The 19,350-nt window shown below is 40.5% G+C and overlaps 1 protein-coding gene across 8 annotated transcripts in view; it reads left to right on the top strand.

Moving 5' to 3' along the window:
• DMD (dystrophin) overlaps nt 1-19,350 on the top strand; it is a 1,148,466-nt gene that overhangs the window by 1,073,507 nt on the left and 55,609 nt on the right. For all 8 annotated transcript variants that reach the window (XM_041472370.1, XM_041472371.1, XM_041472365.1 and 5 more), the window contains 3 exons: nt 7,890-7,964; nt 14,937-15,138; nt 18,512-18,597. In XM_041472370.1, the coding sequence (XP_041328304.1) occupies nt 7,890-7,964; nt 14,937-15,138; nt 18,512-18,597 (363 nt within the window). The remainder of the gene's footprint in view (nt 1-7,889; nt 7,965-14,936; nt 15,139-18,511; nt 18,598-19,350) is intronic.

Raw genomic sequence — 19,350 nt, 5'->3', positions numbered from 1 at the left:
CTGACTCCTTAGCTGCCTTTGATCCGCAGATTGCGTGGTATTGCTGATACTGTTGTTGGTCAGACCTAAAGTCCTGCTGCAACTGCTTTTCTTCTGCTAGTTCCCTGTTTCAGCCAGAGTACTCTTAAATACCAAGAAGTGAAAAGGTAATAAGGGAGAAAAGTGCCCTGATGGATTCAGGTCAGCAGTTCAAAAGATGTGTGACTGCTGAAGTCAGTTTGCATTTAGTTTGACTGAATTTTATCACTGAGTGTATCACCAAAATGTCAGGAGTTTAAGACGGCCTTATTTTTTACTGCATAAAGGAGGAACATGTTCAGGCAGATTTTGTTTCTTACTTACTTGTGAACTTTCTTTTTCTCCTGCTGCTTTCCTTTTCAGGAGCATTAAATCTCCAAAAAAGCAGTCCTCTATCTGGACTGTTCTGTTTCTTTTAGAGTTGAGACCAAACAGTCATTAATGTCAAAGCAATACTGATTTTAGAAAAGTATGCATAATATGTATTTTTATGAGTAAACTGAGGTGTTCATATATGGGTACAAAAGAGACTAGACAAGGTGACTCTTTGTGTATTGCCACATGGGTGAAGCTTTGATGAAAGTGTTCCTGAATAACTGATTTATTTTATTTTTGAACTGAGTGTAATCACCATTGCCTAACTCTCACACAGGCTGCATAATACAAGTATAACCCGTTTAGTCTTGAACAGAGCCCTTGATGTATTTTCAGTGCTTTGCTTTGCCTCAGGTCAAAATGGTAATAATGGGATGTTTGAAGTCTTTTCAGACTGTTCAGTAATATATTATCTGAGAAGATGTTATTGAAGTCGATTTTGTATTGCATACTCATTATATCTTATTATTTTACCCTTCATTAGGATCCCAGTTTTGTTTCTAATTCATATAGAGAAGCTAGTAAAGAGCTTAGTATGTATGCCTTTTTAAAAATCTGGTAGAAAGCATGAATTTGGCAAGCGGGTGAGTGCAAAAAAGTGAGACCAAGTACATCGATGCTGTCAAGAGTTTTCATTTCCATTTTCCAACTTCTGCACTTACCCAGTATGGAATAATTGTGCTATGTGATGCAGCTCTCTATACCTGCTAGTATATCATAATTTGCTACAGGATGATTATGTCTGATTTAAATTCTTACAGATTACTGAAAGCTTAATTTTTTTAAGTGAATGAGGAAGGTGCATCCTGGCACAAGGTAACATTTCTTACCAGCCTCCAAGATGCAAGAAAGAATAATATTAATCTTCACATATCCAATTCACACACCTCCAAATTGTTGCATTACATTTTGCTAAAGTAGGTGAATTTCAAGTGAGACTTATTGGTTAATTTTTCTGTCTTTGGAGGTCTGGGTATTAATAAAAATGAAGCTAAATTACTTGGGAGCATTATTTAGTACTAATAAAAGAAGGTAGCAATGTGCTGTGCACAGTCCTGTAACCTCTTCAATTAGGACTGCATCAGAGATAGGAGGAAGAATCTACAGGAAGAAATTATACAATAATCTGCCTATGAAGGAAGTATTCTCAAATTCTCTTGGAGCTCATTTGCTAAAACATAGCTGATTATAAAGATACTTGTTAAATACTTGATTGAAATTATATATGTGTATCAAAAAATTTCCAACTGGTGGTTCTTTCTAACAGAGATTTTCCTTTTAAGACTCTAAGGTGCTTGTTCATGACTGCTCTTTATTATTTAAACAATGTAGCATTTTATCAGTGTTAATGAAAATTTTACTCAAGTTGAGCAATTTTTACTCTTCTTTAAGTTATGGCTACTTAAAGGTACATAATAAGCTGTCTACATTGAATGATTTAATTGTTTAATGCTTAGTTGAAGTGGCAGTAGGAATTAAATGTTGGTATCAATTAAATTAAAAAGAATAATATACATTAAGAACATAGAGAAGAAATAAATGAATAAATGCTGAAATAGGAAAGGTAGTAGAAATCATTATATGTGAGCTTCAAAGGATCAGAAGCTGACATCCCTGGTTTGTGTTTACACCATTATGAACCACTCCTATTTTCTTCTAGCTTCTTTCTGAAAGTCTTCAAAGAATCAAGAACTGCTCCAGCTGCTTTTCTTTCCAAAATTAGTTCCTCTGCAGCAGATCTGCTCTTTTTACACTGTTCTTTTACACCCCCTTACAAATTTTTTCATCCTTCATGATGACTCCAGGGCATCACTGAAAAGGGAATTTGTGTTGTTTCGCTGTCTTGGAGATCACGGACCTTTGCATGAGGGAAGAGACAGAAGGAGCAGGAATCACAAAGTGGTCTGAGTTTGCTCAGTTTTTTTCAGATTATCTTCTGAGAGTGAACATTTAATGTCAGACAGCTTCGTTCTGAATAGTAGTATTTTGCCTTTAAGCTGAGAATGACTCCAACCTTTGCTATGATGGCCCAGGAGGACTTGGCTTGTCGTGCCATATTGTTAGTGTCCCCTCCTCCAGCCTTCCTATATCATGTCCTGTCAGTACAAGTGTCCTCAAGGTGCATTAGTGTCACTGTGAACAGTAATTGCAGTAGCAGGATGCAGTCAGAAATGTTGTTTATCAGTCCTAATTCACCAAGGCAAGGCAAGAGGGTGAAAACCACCCTCATCCTTGCAGGCTGCAGTGCACTGATGACGGCTCTCCATTTAATTTAGAGGATGGGGGGCAGTTCTCTATGGATTACATGAAAGAAATGTCAGAATTGCTTAACGCAAGGTGGGAGAATGCTGGAAGGCACCTCTGAGCTTTCAGCAGCAGCTGCTGTGTTGGTCTTGTGGTCGGCTTCTCTTGTGAGCTTCTAACTCCCAGTGACCAAGGCTGACCAGCTTCATTCTCTTTGATTAGTGTATTTTGATTTGTCCTTCTGAAATGCTGCCTGGAGAGGCTGAACTGCCCCTAGTTGCCATTACAGTTTGTATTAGCAACTACTAAATCATGTATTTATTATGAAGTTTTATTCATATGCAGCTGTTTTCCATTTTTGCACCTGTAGGACCCGCGCCTAGTGCACACATCAGTCATCTGAGTTCTACTGCAATCCAGTGAGATTATCCATATGGCCTCTCTTTAAAGGTTGCTTATTCACTCATGTCCTTTTCAAGCCTATTTAAAAAAATAGGATTCCTTGGGTTCAGTCAGCCTTGGCCAGTAGTCAGTCTGGAGGAGACCATCCTTCTGTGTGGTTGAGTCCTGTGCAGCACACACCTCACAGGCAGTAAACATAACTGTGGCAGAGAGGTAGAACTTAGGGGTGACAGTTAATCTGGCATCCCTTGAAAATGAAAGCACAGGTGTATTAGCATGAAGGAGGCTCTTCTAGAGAGAATGAAGGGCTGTTCTGTTACAGAATATTATCAGTATGGGAACATTTTGCTTAAGGTAACTGCACTCTTGGTTTGCAAATGGACACTTTTTATTATTATTTTCTGAAGTTGTTTGTAATTTATTTATTTTAGGATTTTCCAGTATGACTGCTTCTCACCAGAGTACATGAAAGGTTTCTGAACTTTCTGACTGCAAACTCCACTCATGTCTCAATCCCATAATGGGATGAACCAGGTGTACCCCAAGTAAAGACACTCCATTCTAAAACTCCCAAAGGTCCTGTCAGTTGGTCCGATGACAGGGATGCTGGCACATGCTGTGGTGTTCAGCCACTGGGGCTGGATGCAGTCAGTAATATTGTGATGCCCTGGGTACCTCCCACTTGTTAATTTGCAGAGACACTGTTGGCTTTTTCACTCAGGTAGACAGGCTTAGTACAACGTGTTGGATCATTTCATGAAGAGTGGTTAAGCTGTACATAGAATAACAGTTTACTGTTATTTATTACCAAAATAGTGTAGATGATAGCATTAGTTACTGTTATAATAAAAGTCAATGGCTGAGATTCAGCTGCTATTAAGCAGTGTTACTTGATTAATTTCTTTTCTTTGTGCATATGTGTCATTTGCATTTTAAAACTGCAATTCCAGAAGAGGCAATATATGTCACTGTTAAAAGATTAATTTACAGGTTTTGGACAGCAGGAGGAAATCCAGCATTCTTACCAGCCAGACAGGGAATCTCAGCTGTATTGAAACAATGTGAGCTGAAGCTTCTTGAAAAGGCAAGAGTGCCACTAATGTCTGATGAAACATGGAAAATAGAGTGGCTGTAGAGGAATTACTGTCTATTCAGGACTGTCCAGTAAAGAGTTTTTAACATCTGTTCTGAAGGCATTGCAATTCCCAAAATAGGTTATCCCCAGGGAGTGTATTTATGAGCAGTCTATGAGCATGTCACAAGCTGTGGCTGAGTAAGGCTTTCTGGTTTCTAGGTAAATCACTATAGGTTCACATTTTATGTCCTTGCACCTGGGAGTAAAAAACACCCTCAGAACACTGTAAATCTTATAAAATGAAGATGGGGATTTGACCTGATGGCATCTAATTTCTTTAAAAGAATTAAGTTGTTAATTTCAGGTTAATACCACCTGAAGCATGTAAGCTGCTCATTTCAGTTAGGCGATGTCCAGACAGTGAGATAATTGCTGTCCATAGGACCAAGTGAAGGGTGTGTCTTTTGCCCTCATTAACTAAAAAAGCAATTTTAATAACATTCACAATAATATAAACAAGAACCCCCTGTTTAAAGTAAAGAGGAAAGGTAGCTTCCTGGTAGAAAGGAGTTTATGAGATGCCCTCAGATTACATTGGGAGAGAGATAAATTGTATGCACAGCCTTTGGTGAGAGGTAGCCTGGCCCATCCCAGTGCTTTTAAACACAGTGGGATGACTCTGTCATGGAGGATAGGACGACTTCAAATGGAACCTTCCAGTCACTCAGCACTCTCAGCAGATGCAGCAGCTGTAGGGGGGACTTACTTAAATCCTGTTGTCTGGCTTATAGATGTGACTCCTTAAGTCATGGTAGATGCTAAACCTCTTCTTAAATAGGTTATTTTAGAAAATGTACTGATTTTAATTTTTTTATTGCTTTTAGTTATTTTGCAAACTATGTTATGCAGAAAAAGCTCAAGAAGAAGCAGGGCTTCATGGGTCCTAACTCTTTCAGTGGGCTGTGTGGGGGTGGAGAAAGCAACATTTTTTTTTTTTCCGTTAGGATCCAGGAAGGAAAAAAGCAAAAATAGTTTCACAACACAGAGAGGTAAGAACTCCTGGTGTTTCCATAGGCTTTTGGAAGGTTGCTGCTGCTTGAGCCCCCTTCCTCCCTCCTCTGCCTCTTCCCAGCAGGAGCAGCTGGGGTTTGAGCAGGCAGTGTGCTCCTCACTCGAGGTCCCCCACTCGATGTCAGGGGTGTCAGCGCTCTCCAGCCCAAGGCCAAGACTCATTCCCTAGCACTCTTGTGTTCTGTGCTTCATTTAAATGGGGTCTCATGCCAGCAAGCCAAATGTTTTGAACCCAGTTAGGAGGGGCCTGGGCTCCTTCTGTTGCTACCCAGGGCAACACGTTTGTTCCAGCAGTAGCCCCGGGGGAGGAAAGGCACCACTGGCAGTTGCATAGGCATAGGGAAGGGAAAAGTGAAATCATTAAGATCCAGTGATCTTGAAGTGACTGTCACCATCTGGTAAGACAGCTGTCCATCAGAAATGTGGAGATGGTGGCATAAGGAGGACAGAGGTGAGCAGTTGGCTCAGGGACAGTAAGTGGGTGCAGGCTGGTCCTGGTGACAGCAGCGACGGTGGCAGTAGCGGTGTGCGACGGCTCAGCCTTGGCTTGCAGAGCCAAATGAGCAGCGGTGCTGCTGCTCTTCCAAAACCTGAAATGAGGGCTCCAAAATGAGCACCTGGCATTGCTGCTTCATCATTTAGAGCAGATGCTTCTTGGCAGCAGTGTCGTTAAGGTTGATGATAAATTCAGTGTGTATTACATATACAGGAAAATAGATGTAAACTGTAGCACTTCCAGGATTAAATGTCTTCACGGATTGTATTTTCTGCCTTGATCGAGGCCTGAAATATGCATATATATTTACTCACATTTCTGAAAATGTAAATAATAAATAGATAAGCTTCTTTCAGAACACTCAGGGAGAATTTAAGAAAGGCTTCTTCATTTTGTCAAATGCTAGCCATAATATTCTTTTACAGATTACAAATACAGATTTGCAGCAAGGGTACAAAATGTAATTGAATTCATGGTGTGTTAGTGAGAGACTGCTTTATTAATTTCCATTTAAGACAAATTAAGTCTCTTTATTTAACTCAGTGTATTCTACACCGCATAAAGGACCTGCCAGGATGATGTTGAGAGAACAGAGCTGGCAGGAGCAATACACAGAAGTGCCCATTAAAAAGGTGTATGCAACTGTGCAAAGAAAAATAAATTATATACAAAGCTGAAACTTCCTTTTCTGCTCTAAGACATGTTTCAGAAATGTTCCATAGCTTTTATTAAGGTATTCAAAACTACTGAATTATCATACCTCATATTATTCATTCAGAACAGCTTAATTAAAATTAATGTAATTGAGACTATATTCCCTCTGCTACCTATACCTGTACAGGATTATAAATGATGTTGGGATAGTTATACCCAAGCTACTACATTTCAAACAGCTTTACAGCACCTTAGCTTGTGTGCCAGCAAGGAAATGTTTTGTTTTTCCCCGTTTTTCATCATATTCTTTCTCTAAGAGTCTGTCAGGTTAGAGGAAGCTTATTGAGCTAAAGGGACCTTTATTTTGAGCCACTACTTTTTTCCTCTAATGTTCTTTTTATATTTACATTGTAGTTTACGTTTTATAAACACTTTCCTATCAGTAATTCCTTAGGCTCCATGGGTTTCATCAGTAAATTAAATGCATTCAGCAGTGTTGTCAGGTGCTGAAACTGGCTGGCACAAGCAGTGTATTTCTGTTCTGGAAAACCCTTAAGTTGCAATATGCCAAGCAATCTCTTGGGAGTGATCCTTAGGCTGCACAGGAGTGTGTGTGCCCAGGAATTAGCTGGGTAGGTGGCAGGGGCAAGAGCGTGCATGTCTGTTCAGTGATGGGGGGCTGCCCTGTGTTGTACAAGTGTGTCCCCTGCCACTCCTCAGTTCCCAGTGCAGCTGCTGGCAGTGCCCCGTGGGACCAGCTTCTGTGCTCTGGTCTGGTGTGTCTTTGTCCCCACAGTGGCCAGGAGGTTTTGCAAGCCGTGGTTAAAGTATTCAGTGGGGCCTCGTTCTGATGTCCTTATTTTGCTAAATGTATGAGGACAGCTTAGCAAAAGTTGAGCCAGACAGTGTCTCCTCACCTGGGTGCCATTCCCTGTCATGCTGCCAGAGCCACTGGCTCCCTGCCATTTTGCAGGTGGGGGCCTGGAAACTCACCTGGCTGGGTGAGCTGGCTTCTTTCCAGAAAGGCTCTACATCTCTGGGCATGGCTGGGGCTTGCTTAGGTAGAAAGCATAGAAGTTTAATTGGATATTTTTAATAAGTTTTTTGTTTTAGCAGTAGCTGAGAGTCAGTTGTTTCTTCCTGGGCATAGGTTTTCCCATGGGGCTGCCTGCACCCGGCCTGGCTGGTGCATGAGGTGAGCAAGGAGGAGTTTCAGGGGCTTATCTCCCTCACAGTGCCTTCGGTGTGAAAAGCTCTGCAGTATTTTCAGACACTGCTGCAGTCACTGATGTTGTCCTTTCAAGTGCTCTTTAGTTCAGTACCTTTGAACAAAAGGAAGTAACACTTTAGGACTTAGTGGGGTTTTTTTGAATGGTGGATTGCCAAGATTTGAGGTCTTTAACTCAGTGAAATTTCTAACAAATTTTTTTTCCACCTCTGCTCTTTTAACCAAGAGGTATAGTCTTGTAGTTCAACATAACAATGTTATGTATGAGTCTGGTTTATTTCTCGTGTGTAAAGCTGATTTTTTATTCTGATATTGCCTCCCTACAGCTGACCTGAACAACGTCAGGTTCTCGGCGTACAGGACTGCCATGAAACTCCGCAGGCTGCAGAAAGCCCTCTGCCGTAAGTACCTGCCTGTGCCTTGCCCTCTGCCAGGAAGGCTCCAGCACCAACACACTAGTTTATTCACAGATTTCAGACGCAGAAAAACACTCCCACACATACCCCCAGCTCTGCCTGGTACATGGAGACCTCTCACCTGAAGGGTCTCCTGCTGCCAACCGGTTTGCATGATCATTACAAAACCAGAGTGCTGGGTGATCTGCAGATCTGTGTCTTGTAAGACAGAGCAGCAGTTCAGAAAGAAAACTGAACATACTGTACATATTTCTTATCTTTACGTGCTTTAGCCAGGTATTTTCACTGTGCCATGTCACTGTGCCATGTCCTGTGTCAGCCACAGCTTTGCAGGCGAGAGGAGCACAGTTGTGGTGTGTTGGGAACAGTGAGAGCTCGGGTGAAATAATCGCTTCAGAGCTAGAGCTGCTGATGGTTTCTTAAGTTGAATCTTGAACCCTGAGGGGTTATTGCCTTTAAATGAGATCATCTCAATAAACATTTAGCTTCATTTTTTCCCCAGCTTTCAGTTGTGTTGAAAAGTCTCTCATCAGCTGTTACATTAGTGATGTGCGTGTTTGAACATTTTAATTCTCCCAACTGCTGTATGTTATTCTACTTTTTACTAGAATTACATTTCCTTTTCAGCTTATTGTAACCTGATAGCTAAATAATTCGCTGAGAGTTTTCTTGATGGCCAGTCAGTTGCCAAAGCAAGCAGTTTATTAGGCAGTCCAATTGGGAGGATTGTTAAAATATTTTAACATTCACTGTTTGGCATTTAATTTCAGGGTTAAATTTCTGACACTGTTGCAAATGTCTCAACTGTTGATTTATCTCAAGTTGGATTTGTGCTCACATGCTTTCTGGAACTGTGTCAAACCTCAGTATTTTTGAGCATGTTTACTTTAGGCTTATAAGCATGGGTGAATTCCACTAAAGTGTGCAGACTTAATGTCTGAATGTATAAAAAATAGGGAAAAAAGGAAAAAAATAAACAACAAGTGAGAAGTCTTGTAACATAATGACAGATTTCAATATGAATACAGTGACAAAGAAGGAATTATGATGATTAGAAATATAAACATCTTTCCATGGTACAGCACTTCTGCCACACTCACTGTGGAAATGTGGTATAAAGAAACTGGAGTGATATGCACTGAGAAGTATTCATAATCAGCACAGCACTGAAGGAAACAGAATTTTTGGAATTAACTAGCTGGCAGTGCATAAGTATAACTTGTAACAGGTTTTTATGACTGAAAGTGCAAAACTTTGCATCTCATTTTATCTGTATTAGAATCATAGAATACTCTGAGTTGGAGGGAACTCACAAGTGTGATCCAACTCCCAACTCCTGGCAGGATGCCCCAAGTGTCTCACCATGTGCCTGAGAGCACTGTCCGGATGCTTCTTGAACTCTGTCAGGCTGGTGCTGTGACCAACTTCCCTTGGAGAGCCTGTTCAAGTGCTCAGCCACCCTCTGGGTGTAGAACCTTTTTCCAATATCCAGACTAAATCTCCCCTGGCACAGCTTCAGACCATTCCCTTGTGTGCTGGTCACAGAGAGGAGATCAGTGCCTGACCTTTGTCTTCCCCTGACGAGGAAGTTCTAACTGCAGTGAGGTCTCCCCTCAGTCTTCTCCAGGCTGATCCCAGTGACTTCAGCCCCTTCTCACAGAGCTTCACCATCCTTGTTGCCCTCCTTTAGATGTTCTTTAACAGCTTAATATCTTTTCAGGAAGTTCTAACTGCAGTGAGGTCTCCCCTCAGTCTTCTCCAGGCTGATCCCAGTGACTTCAGCCCCTTCTCACAGAGCTTCGCCGTCCTTGTTGCCCTCCTTTAGATGTTCTTTAACAGCTTAATGTCTTTTCTCTACTGTGGCACCCAAAATTGCCCCCACCACTCGAGGTGAGGTGGGTTGGACTTGATGATCTTAAAGACCTCTTCCAACCTATTTTGTGATTCTGTGTAATTCTGTGAACAGGAAATTTAATTTGTTAAGCAGGACTTTCCCCTCACAAACCTGTGCTGGCTGTGACTCTGTGGTCCTTCAGTTGTTCTTCAATAACTGATTCCTACCATTAAATAACTCTGGACTCATCTTGGACTTCTGCATTGGGTTTGTGTGGCCAGATTGTGGTAGCGCGTGTGTCTGGGGGTGGTTTCTCTAAGAAGCTTCTAGAAATTTACCCCATGTCTGACAGAGCCAATGCCAGCCACCTCCAAAACAGACCTGCTGCTGGCCACGGCCAAGCCCATCACTGGCAGTGATACTGCCTGTGGGATAATGTAGTGTGGGAGAAAATCTGCTGCACAACAGTGGCTGGGAAAGAGGAGGGGAAATCCATGAGGGAAACAACTCTGCAGACACCAAGGTCAGTGCAGAAGGAGCGGGAGGAGGTGCTTCAAGTGCCAGAGCTGAGATTCTTCTGCAGCATATGGTGAAGACCATGGTGTGCCCCTGCTGCCTGTAGAGCTCCACAGTGGAGCAAATACCCACCTGCAGCCTGTGGAGAGCCCCATGCCAGAGCAGGTGGGTGCCTGAAGGAGGCTGTGACCAAGGTAAAACCCATGCTCGAGCAGGATCATGGCAGGGATTGTGAATTCTTGGCAAGGAGCCCGTGCTGAAGCAGGTTTGCTGGCAGCACTGTCTGTTCCCCAAGGACTGAATCCTGTGGGAGGGATCCATTCAGGAGCAGTTTGTGAAGAACTGCAGCCAGTGGGAAGAGCTTGCGTTGGCGCAGTTTGTAGAGGACAGTCTCCCGTGGGAGACTGCACAGTGGAGCAGGGGAAGAGTGCGAGGAATCCTCCCACTGAGGAGAAAGCAGCAGCAGAAACAACATGTGATGAATTGACTGCAGCCCCCATTCCCCTGCTGCTGCTGCAGGGGAGGAGGTAGAGAATTTGGGAGTGAAGTTGACCCTGGGAAGAAGGGAGGAGTTGGGGGATGTTTTTTAAGATTTAAGATTTATTACTCATTATCCTTCTCTGATTTCATTGGTGATGAATTCAGTTAATTCTCCCGAGTTGGGTCTGTTTTGCCTGTGACAGTAACACGTGGGTGATCTCTCCCTGTCCTTATTTCGACCCATGAGCTTTTCTGTGTATTTTCCATCCCCTGTCCGATTGAGTAAGCTGAAGTCAGTTCATCTCTTGAGGTTACATTTAGGTAAATTTTCAGAGAATTGATGCTCTCAGAGACATGCAGTGGCACTTACACTGATTACTCTAGCACATTCTTCATACTTGTATCTAAGGAGAAGTATTTAAGGAATTTGGTTAGCAGGCTTTGTTCTTACAAATATTTTTGCCTGAAGACACCATCATTGTATTTGTGTATTCTATCATTTCAGTGTCACTTGTGAACTCAGTTCAATTAGGCTTTTTTTAAAACCTCAACTCATTACAAAATTATTTTTCTGCATTTTGGCAATAGTAGAATGAGAGCACAGTGCTGGGTTTCAGGGCTCCTACGCAAAGCCAAAATCCCACTTGCAGTAGGTGCTGCTTTCAGTTCTTATTTTTCATTTCTGTTTTAAAATTGCAGGAATTTTTATATTTTTATATATATATCCATATATGCCTATATATATTTATAGGTCTTCTTTTCTGCAAACTTCATAGAGAACAGCATTTTTGTCTGCTGAGGAGTACTCTAAAAATGTGTGCTTTATAGAAGGCTTTCAGAAGTAAAGGTACAGCCTATTCTCATTGTCAAGAATAGAAACACTTCAAAAACGGAGCTGTACTTAAACTTCAGTTCTTTTCAGTTCATAAATCAGCCCAATGAATATTAAGACACTAGGATATTAAACTTAAAGAAGAATATGGAAAATAGCAGTCCTTAACAAATAAATGCTTATGTGTTGTGTTATTTAGTGTGTGGCTTTATCATTTCAGCCTTCAAAATTGTTGTGAGCATGCCAGGTGTAACTATTGCACCAAGTTTTTTTTAAATTATGGATTTCTTTGATAATCACACCAAAGCATGATGACTTTCTTGTTTTGTTACTTTTAAAGATCTGATCTTCAAGTGCAAACCACATCAGGATATCGTGATATCAATAAAATGAGATGTATTCACAAACTTTTCTTGGAAATGCAGCAAAATAAAATATTCAAGAACTTCTGCTAGGGGTCTTTTTTGCAGCAGGTTACAGAGGAGATGATCTTGCATTCTGGGAGGACCGTTTATACTTTTTATTACCAGCCATATGTTGAGTTTTCCCTAAGTTCAGTTTGTGACCTCTAGAGTGCACTTTCTCCTGCCTGTTAATTGTCACTTCTGACCTTCAACTGGTTACTTATTCCATGTTGTCTTTTATACTTTTCCTGCAATCTGGCAGTGTCTAGTTAAAAACATCCTAATCTTATCTCTCTTGCCTTTGAGGCCAAAGAAATATTTATATAAGTGACTTAGGCTTCAAAGTAAGCTAGAAGCCACTGCTCACATAGATTTTGGAGTCAGTTTTGGAATTTTAAATAGAAGAGTGTAAAAGAGTGGCAGAGAATCCACAAGACCTGCAAAGCATAAAATGGTGTGGTTTATTTCAAGTAAAGTTTTTCAAATCACTGCATGGTGCCAAATAGTCAGCTCTTCAATGCATATCTCACATACATATCTCTGGAGCTTGTCTTGTGCAAGTTCGTCATTCACAGGACCTCCATATCTGCTTTTAGGAAATAAATATGCAGTTCTGTGTTCTGGGAGAGGACCCCACACACACATTTCTTAAGTTTTGGTGGGAAGGATGAAGGAGGATCTTAATGTGATGAAGACCAGAGCCTTCCTTTTTCCCAGAAAAAGAGATTCCCTAAAGCAGAACGTGTTGGCAAGCGCTTTTTGCTTGTTAGGAGATAATTGTGTGTTACAAACTTCGGGATAGGACAGGAGGCTGATGAAGAGTGGGCTGAAAGGCTTTTCAGAATATGCTGTTTATTAACGGCAAGAGCTTTCACAAAGTGGAATGACCCGTGTTTAGCAGTAGCTGCATATATAATTATGCTGCCACTCAGACGCCTGAGGGCTTCATTTAATTACCGTTGATTCGTAGTCTCAAAGGAACTGAGAGTTCAGCCTAAAGCTCAGTTATAGGTGTTGTGAGGGCTGTGCTCTATTTTCAATTTGACTAATGAATTCTTAGAAGAAAAACATTTTTCTGAGATGCTCAGGAACAGATCTGGTGCTTTTGCAGGATATAACACTGACTTTAGCATAGCTATATTTTTTATGCTGGTAGGTTAAACATAATATTCCAAAATACTTTATTTTAATAAATGTCTAAATGCTAATGTGAAAAAAAAGCTAAAACTCTGCACAAAATCATGGAGTCAAAGCTAAATATCCTGGTGTAATAATAAGGATAGCATTCCAAAGTTTCCTTATTCACTCTAGCACTAGGTATGTTAGGCCCAGAGGATGAAATTTTCAGAAGTGCTTAAGGGGTTTAGTAGCAGAAGTAAGTCCCTATTGATTTCCAATGAAATTGTACTCTTGAAATTCTTTTGGCAATTATGAAATCCCAGCATACTGTCCAAGCAGCATTGGAACCAGCCCTGTGGGCAGCTAAAGTATTTCTCCTCTCCCACTAGGACATCAAAAGGGCAGTTTCATCCTGGGTAAAATAGGATACTCAAGTGTGAATTTGCCAGATGGGACTTTAAACAGAATCAAGTTCTTAAAAAATTCCTGTATGACATTCTGCATTTAGCCTCTGCTCATTATGTAGGGTTTTTTTGACATTATGAAGAGATGCTGCTTACCAGAACTCACATTTTTTTTTCCAGTGAAAGCACATTTTTTATTCCAGTGAGAGAAAAACTGGTCTTGCAGTTGAGTCAGTTCATTTTCCAGTTTTGGAAGAATTTCCTGGATGATTTTGGGCAGTTCATTTTGGACCAGATGCTACTGCCTTGGGTCATACTACATCGTGCTGCACTGTGTGACTGCTCATGGTATGAGCAGGATTAACAGCATCTGGGCTTCAACATCCCAGTTGCTCACACCCTGGAAATTCACTGCAAGGAGTTACGAAGTGTTTTCCTGTGGCAGCTGGAAGATCGTCATCAAGCATCTCATCTTTCTGATTTCCTTTGTTATTATTGCTGCCTTACTTTGTAAACCAACATCCCATAATTTTGTGTGCTCTAAGTGTGATGCTGCTTGGTGATGTTAGTTTGTAGAGGTTAAGAGCTGAGAGAGGGAAGTTCAGTTTTGCCCTGGATATCTGCCTTTCAAAATTCAACTGACTTAAATTGGAATAAAAATCAATTTTTTAAATGTCTGTGACAAAAATCTCTATTGCATGTTGACTAATAAGTTTAAACATGTCTTACTCTGTAATGCCATAGAGGTATTTATAATCATAAATACTATTCAGAATTAAAAATGGATTAATTTAATTAATAAATATTGAAACAGGACATTTAGTGTTTCCAGAACCTTCTCTTCACTGTCCTCACTAGAGGAAAAGTAACAGAGAGGTTACACGGTTCAGCTCTGATTTTTTTGCATATTCCTTGTGGAGTTTGGTTTGGTTAAGATTGCTTGACTTCTCTAAGAAATAGGCAGTGCATCTCAGGAAAGCTGATGACCTGTGCTATGGTGAGAGCACATTTGGTGGGTGCAGTAATCAAATATTAGCCTGTCTATCTGTAGGAACATTAAGCATGAAATACATAGTTCTTACTTGCACAGCAATTTGTGTAATATTTCCATAGGACCCAAGAGCATAATAAGTATTTTACAGCTGAAAATGAAACAGATAAACACTGGTCTCTAAGGCCACAGCTAAATAACAGTGCATCTGTGGGAGTCCTGAAACCAGTCTTGCATGTGACTTTCAAAGGACATTTTACATCCTCTGGCCAGGCACATAAGCCAGGTACAGTGCTCTATTTACTTTTTGGATGTGGGTAATGCAACCACTGTTTCTCTTCTGTCTTTATGGTTGTGTATTTGTTTTATTTCAACAGTGGATCTCCTGAGTCTCTCTGCTGCCTGTGATGCCTTGGACCAGCACAACCTCAAACAGAACGACCAGCCAATGGATATTCTGCAGATCATTAACTGCCTGACCACCATTTATGATCGACTGGAGCAAGAGCACAATAACCTGGTCAACGTCCCCCTCTGCGTGGACATGTGCCTCAACTGGCTTCTGAATGTCTATGACACGTATGTATCCGGGGCTCAGGACATGGGAAAGCTCCAGAAGCTTTCCCAGTAGCACAAGGGGAGGGGGAAGGTGTATTAAGCTGTTTGCCTCACTATAGCATGGGTGGCTTGGAGCTGAAAAAAAGGGTAGTTGAAGTGAAAGTTTAATAAACCTAATGGTTTAATGGCTGCATTTAGCTGAATCAATACAGCCCTTGGTTAGGCTTACAATCCTGGATTTATTAAGATAGGTAATGAGAGAGCTAGAAAACAACTTTTTAAGCAGATTTTTGTGTTCAGACCAATTCTGTGATTGCATGTCTGTCCACAGTAGGTCATGACTTTACATGGCAACTTAATTTATTTTGCTAAAGAAATTCAAGAGAATTATCAAGAAGCAACAGAATGAACACTGCATAAACTCTTGCCTGTCTGTTCCTCTGGATGTTAAACCTTTTCAAATATGTCAGTTTTCTATAGCTTTCAATCTGTCATTCTTTTTCAAAGATGGAAGAGGGTCATCTCTTGTCTAAAGTGCTTACAACCCTTAGCTGTAAGAAGATTTGAGTAACATTTAATTTGAAATTTAATTTTAAAAAGTGTACCCATCAGTATAGGCACAACAGACTAAATATACCTGAAGAAGATCTATGGGTATTCATTTTAAGTGGGTTAGTGATACTGCTCATGATGCATAAGCAAATTCCAGCATATGTTTGTAAGCTCATTTTAGAATAAGCCTTTATATTTGTATTTGGTTGATTTAATTTTCAAAAAGTCAGTTGTGTTTTTTTGAGGTTTTTATCAGCCACTTCCAGCCAGACATGCTCGTTTCTATGGCAGAATAAACATTTACCTGTAGAATTGGAAGGTCATGGGACAATTACTGTATTTCCATTGGCATTTTGAACCATACTGTTGTTATAGGGCCATAACCTTGTTCTTCCATCCACCCTTTGTCACAGCAGTGAAGCTTCAGTGATCACCTGCAAAAAAAAATGCACAAATCTGTAGAGATCATGTCTTCCTGAAGTATCACCTCCAATAAATCAGTTTTTTGTGAAATCCCCTGCAGCAGCTGCAGTATCCTGTGGATTACCCAGATTACATTATATTTCTATTAGTTTACCAGTACTAGGGAATGGGGCTATATTAATTCAAGAGGCAGGTTTTATTTGTTTAATCTGCTTTGGCTTTCACAGAAAGATCCACTTCTTAGTTACCGTGAACCATAAATAACATATAAATGAAGACTCCCAGTTAGTGAAAACAAAACATGTGTTAGGGATAATAATCTGTATCAGTCACAGAGGCAGAGAGGGAACTAAAGGTCATTCCACAGGCTGCTCCTAAGCTGAACTGTCCAGTTTGGATGTGGCATGTGCAGTAGACATGTCCAGTCTAGCTTTCTTTATCTTTTCACTGTGCTGCAAGTGCAACATTAGAAATTATAGTTATCTGCCTCCAGGCAATCCCTAGGTTTGCTGAGGAGCTGCATATTGCAGGGCACAATGAACACAGAGGTGTTTTATGTGTGAGGAAAGCTTGTAGCTATTTTACCCAAATTCAGGTTTAAATTACACTGGTAAGAGAGGTGACCTTGGGGTTACATGTGTTTAGTTTTCATTGTAAACTTAATAGGCAGAGATCAACCAAAGTGCACAGCGCTACCAGAGACGTTTAATTAAATGTACTGCATCTTTACTTTTCTTGTAATTGAAAACTGTCATTTGTAAAGATATTAATCAAATTCACAGTCAATGACTGATCTAATTATGGGTACAGCTCTGCAAATCCAGCACATTTCGGATTTGTTTTAATTGATCAGTCACTCATGCTCATTTGCAGTAGCTTGCTAAATTATTGGTTTGACTTGGGAGGAGAGGAGAGTGAACTGAACAACTCATGATTCGTACAAGTTTCAATTTAATTGCCTTGCAGAGCAATCATTATTCTATATTCTTCTCTTGTATAATTTGCATGAGTCTGGTATTCATCAGGAGGAGTTTCTCAGGGCACAGATGATAATTAATTTGGAAAAAATTTGAGGGAGAGGAGTGAGAGGACCAGAGTGTGGAAAGCATAGGTAAACTACAAATGCTTCTTACTCATGATGAAAAACGCAAGATTCTTTAATAAAAAGCTGCAAATTCTAAATTTGGCTTTGTCCACAGGTGTCTGTACCTTTTATAGGGTTTGCAGGGGAGATGTGTGGGTAAATGAGCACTGCTGGCTCCTCAGCTCTTTCACAGGATTAAAAAGACCACATGCATCTTTACCTGTGGTGCAGCCTGATGCGTGACCATGGCCTGCCTCTACATGATTTATCTTATTGCCAGTGGGGCGTTACTGGTGACGCTTCAAAACTGCTGATAGGTCTCTGCTTCAAAAGTGTTTGGTTTAGGCATTAGCTTCCTGTTCTGTGTATGTCTTCGTTTGCAATAGAAGTTACATATTTGAAATGCTATCAGAAACAAAAGTCTGGGGGGGAAGCCAGCAACTGGAAGTAAATGGAGTTAAAGCAGATGACTGAGAGAAGATGTGAAGGTTTGTCACTGCGTCGCCTGCAGCTCAGAGGAGGATGTTGTTCTCGCTGTCACATTAGAAAGCAGAAGTAGTAGCGTGGGCGCGTTACAAGGCAGGAGTGAGCGTGAGGAGGAGACTGACAGGCAGCAGGGGCTGGTTGGTGTGTCCCAGCCCCTTGGCACTGCACAGGAGAGGTTTGAGCTCTGCCAGGAGGAGCTGAAAAAGCACACCAAGGTGTTAATGGCATAACTGTACAGCCTGCCTGCCTTGCCATGATTTCTAGGCAGGCTTTATCTTTCACCTGAACATATTACAAGTGTCTCTGTCGCTGCACACTTCTGGCAGAGGCTGCTTTCTCGTGCTTGGCTTCCTGTTGCCTTTTCAGGCAAGTCAGGGCATGGCTGACAGACTGTAAGTGAAGACTTTCTAAAAACGACTGCTACATTGGATTTCTGGTGGAAGTAAAGCTATATTGTCTTTGGAAAAAGAACTAGTTTGCTGTTCTCTGTTCTGTCAGGGACCTCATCTCCTCTTGAGAATCACTCAGCAGCAGTTCATAGAGAAGCCTGTTCAAGGCAGCATAGTGTAAAGAGCCTTTACTCACTTTTTTATAAAAAAGGATATGAGTAGTTATTTCTGATTGAGACCATTTCACGTAGAATTGATACAACAGCACACTGCAGTTCAGCTATGCCTGTGAAGCCACAGCAATGTTTTACTTTTCTAGCTTAACTAATAACCATCCAGCTTGAGTGTTGTCTGTGAGATTTAATTTATGAAGTCTACAGTACTGCAGTGAACTTGGTTATAGTAAATAAATTATGACACAAATGGATTTTATTATCAGCCAATGTTTCTTTTCCATTAGGGGTCGAACAGGAAGGATCCGTGTCTTATCTTTCAAAACTGGTGTCGTATCCCTTTGTAAAGCACACCTGGAAGATAAATACAGATGTAAGTCGATGTAATTATTCTGGGTTTACCTTATGTTTATGTTCCTGTTTTATTCCTCCTGTTTTTTTATTGAATAAACATTTAAATAGCATACGGAAACATTATTTTAGATATTGCAGTTGCAAAGTGTGTTGTTTCACCTTGTACTTTTAAGTTACTTGTTCCCTGTAGTTTTAGGTAATTTAGCACTGCAGTTCCCAAACATTTTTGATCACACCCCTCCCAGCAGAAAAAATTATGACCATGCACCTCCAGTAGATGTAGATCTCTTTATAAAAACTATGTACATGTACTGCTGTACTAATATATTGTCTACATTATAAAGCATACCAAAAGAAGAAAGTTAAGAGAGATATGATAAAGAGATTAAATAAACACTATTTTGAAACTTTCAATTGAATTTATTATGTGTACAAAAAGTATTTCTTTGTTCAAGACAAACCTGATGGTTTGTCTTGAACATTCCCTGAAACACAAAAACCCGTTTGGAAATGACTGGTTCAGCCACCTTTACACAAAAAAATGCATGTTTACAGGACACTTGCATTACACTATTTTCAAATATATTAACTTTTTTAAAAGATTCCAGCATTGTGGTCAGTCTTAATATGTACATTGTGTTTAAATATAGTTGCTACCTTTAAATAAATACATTTTAATAAATAAGTAAATACTAAAGGTGGGCAAATTTTGCATATTTTAAGAGAGGAAATACTTGAAAAAATTCCACTTGCAGTCTTAGTTTTACGCGAC

Source organism: Pyrgilauda ruficollis, unplaced genomic scaffold (genome assembly GCF_017590135.1).
Source record: "Pyrgilauda ruficollis isolate IOZ18807 unplaced genomic scaffold, ASM1759013v1 scaffold29, whole genome shotgun sequence".
Classification (NCBI taxonomy): domain Eukaryota; kingdom Metazoa; phylum Chordata; class Aves; order Passeriformes; family Passeridae; genus Pyrgilauda; species Pyrgilauda ruficollis.
The sequence above is the reverse complement of the archived record's forward strand: the minus strand, read 5'-3'. Positions and strand labels throughout refer to the sequence as shown.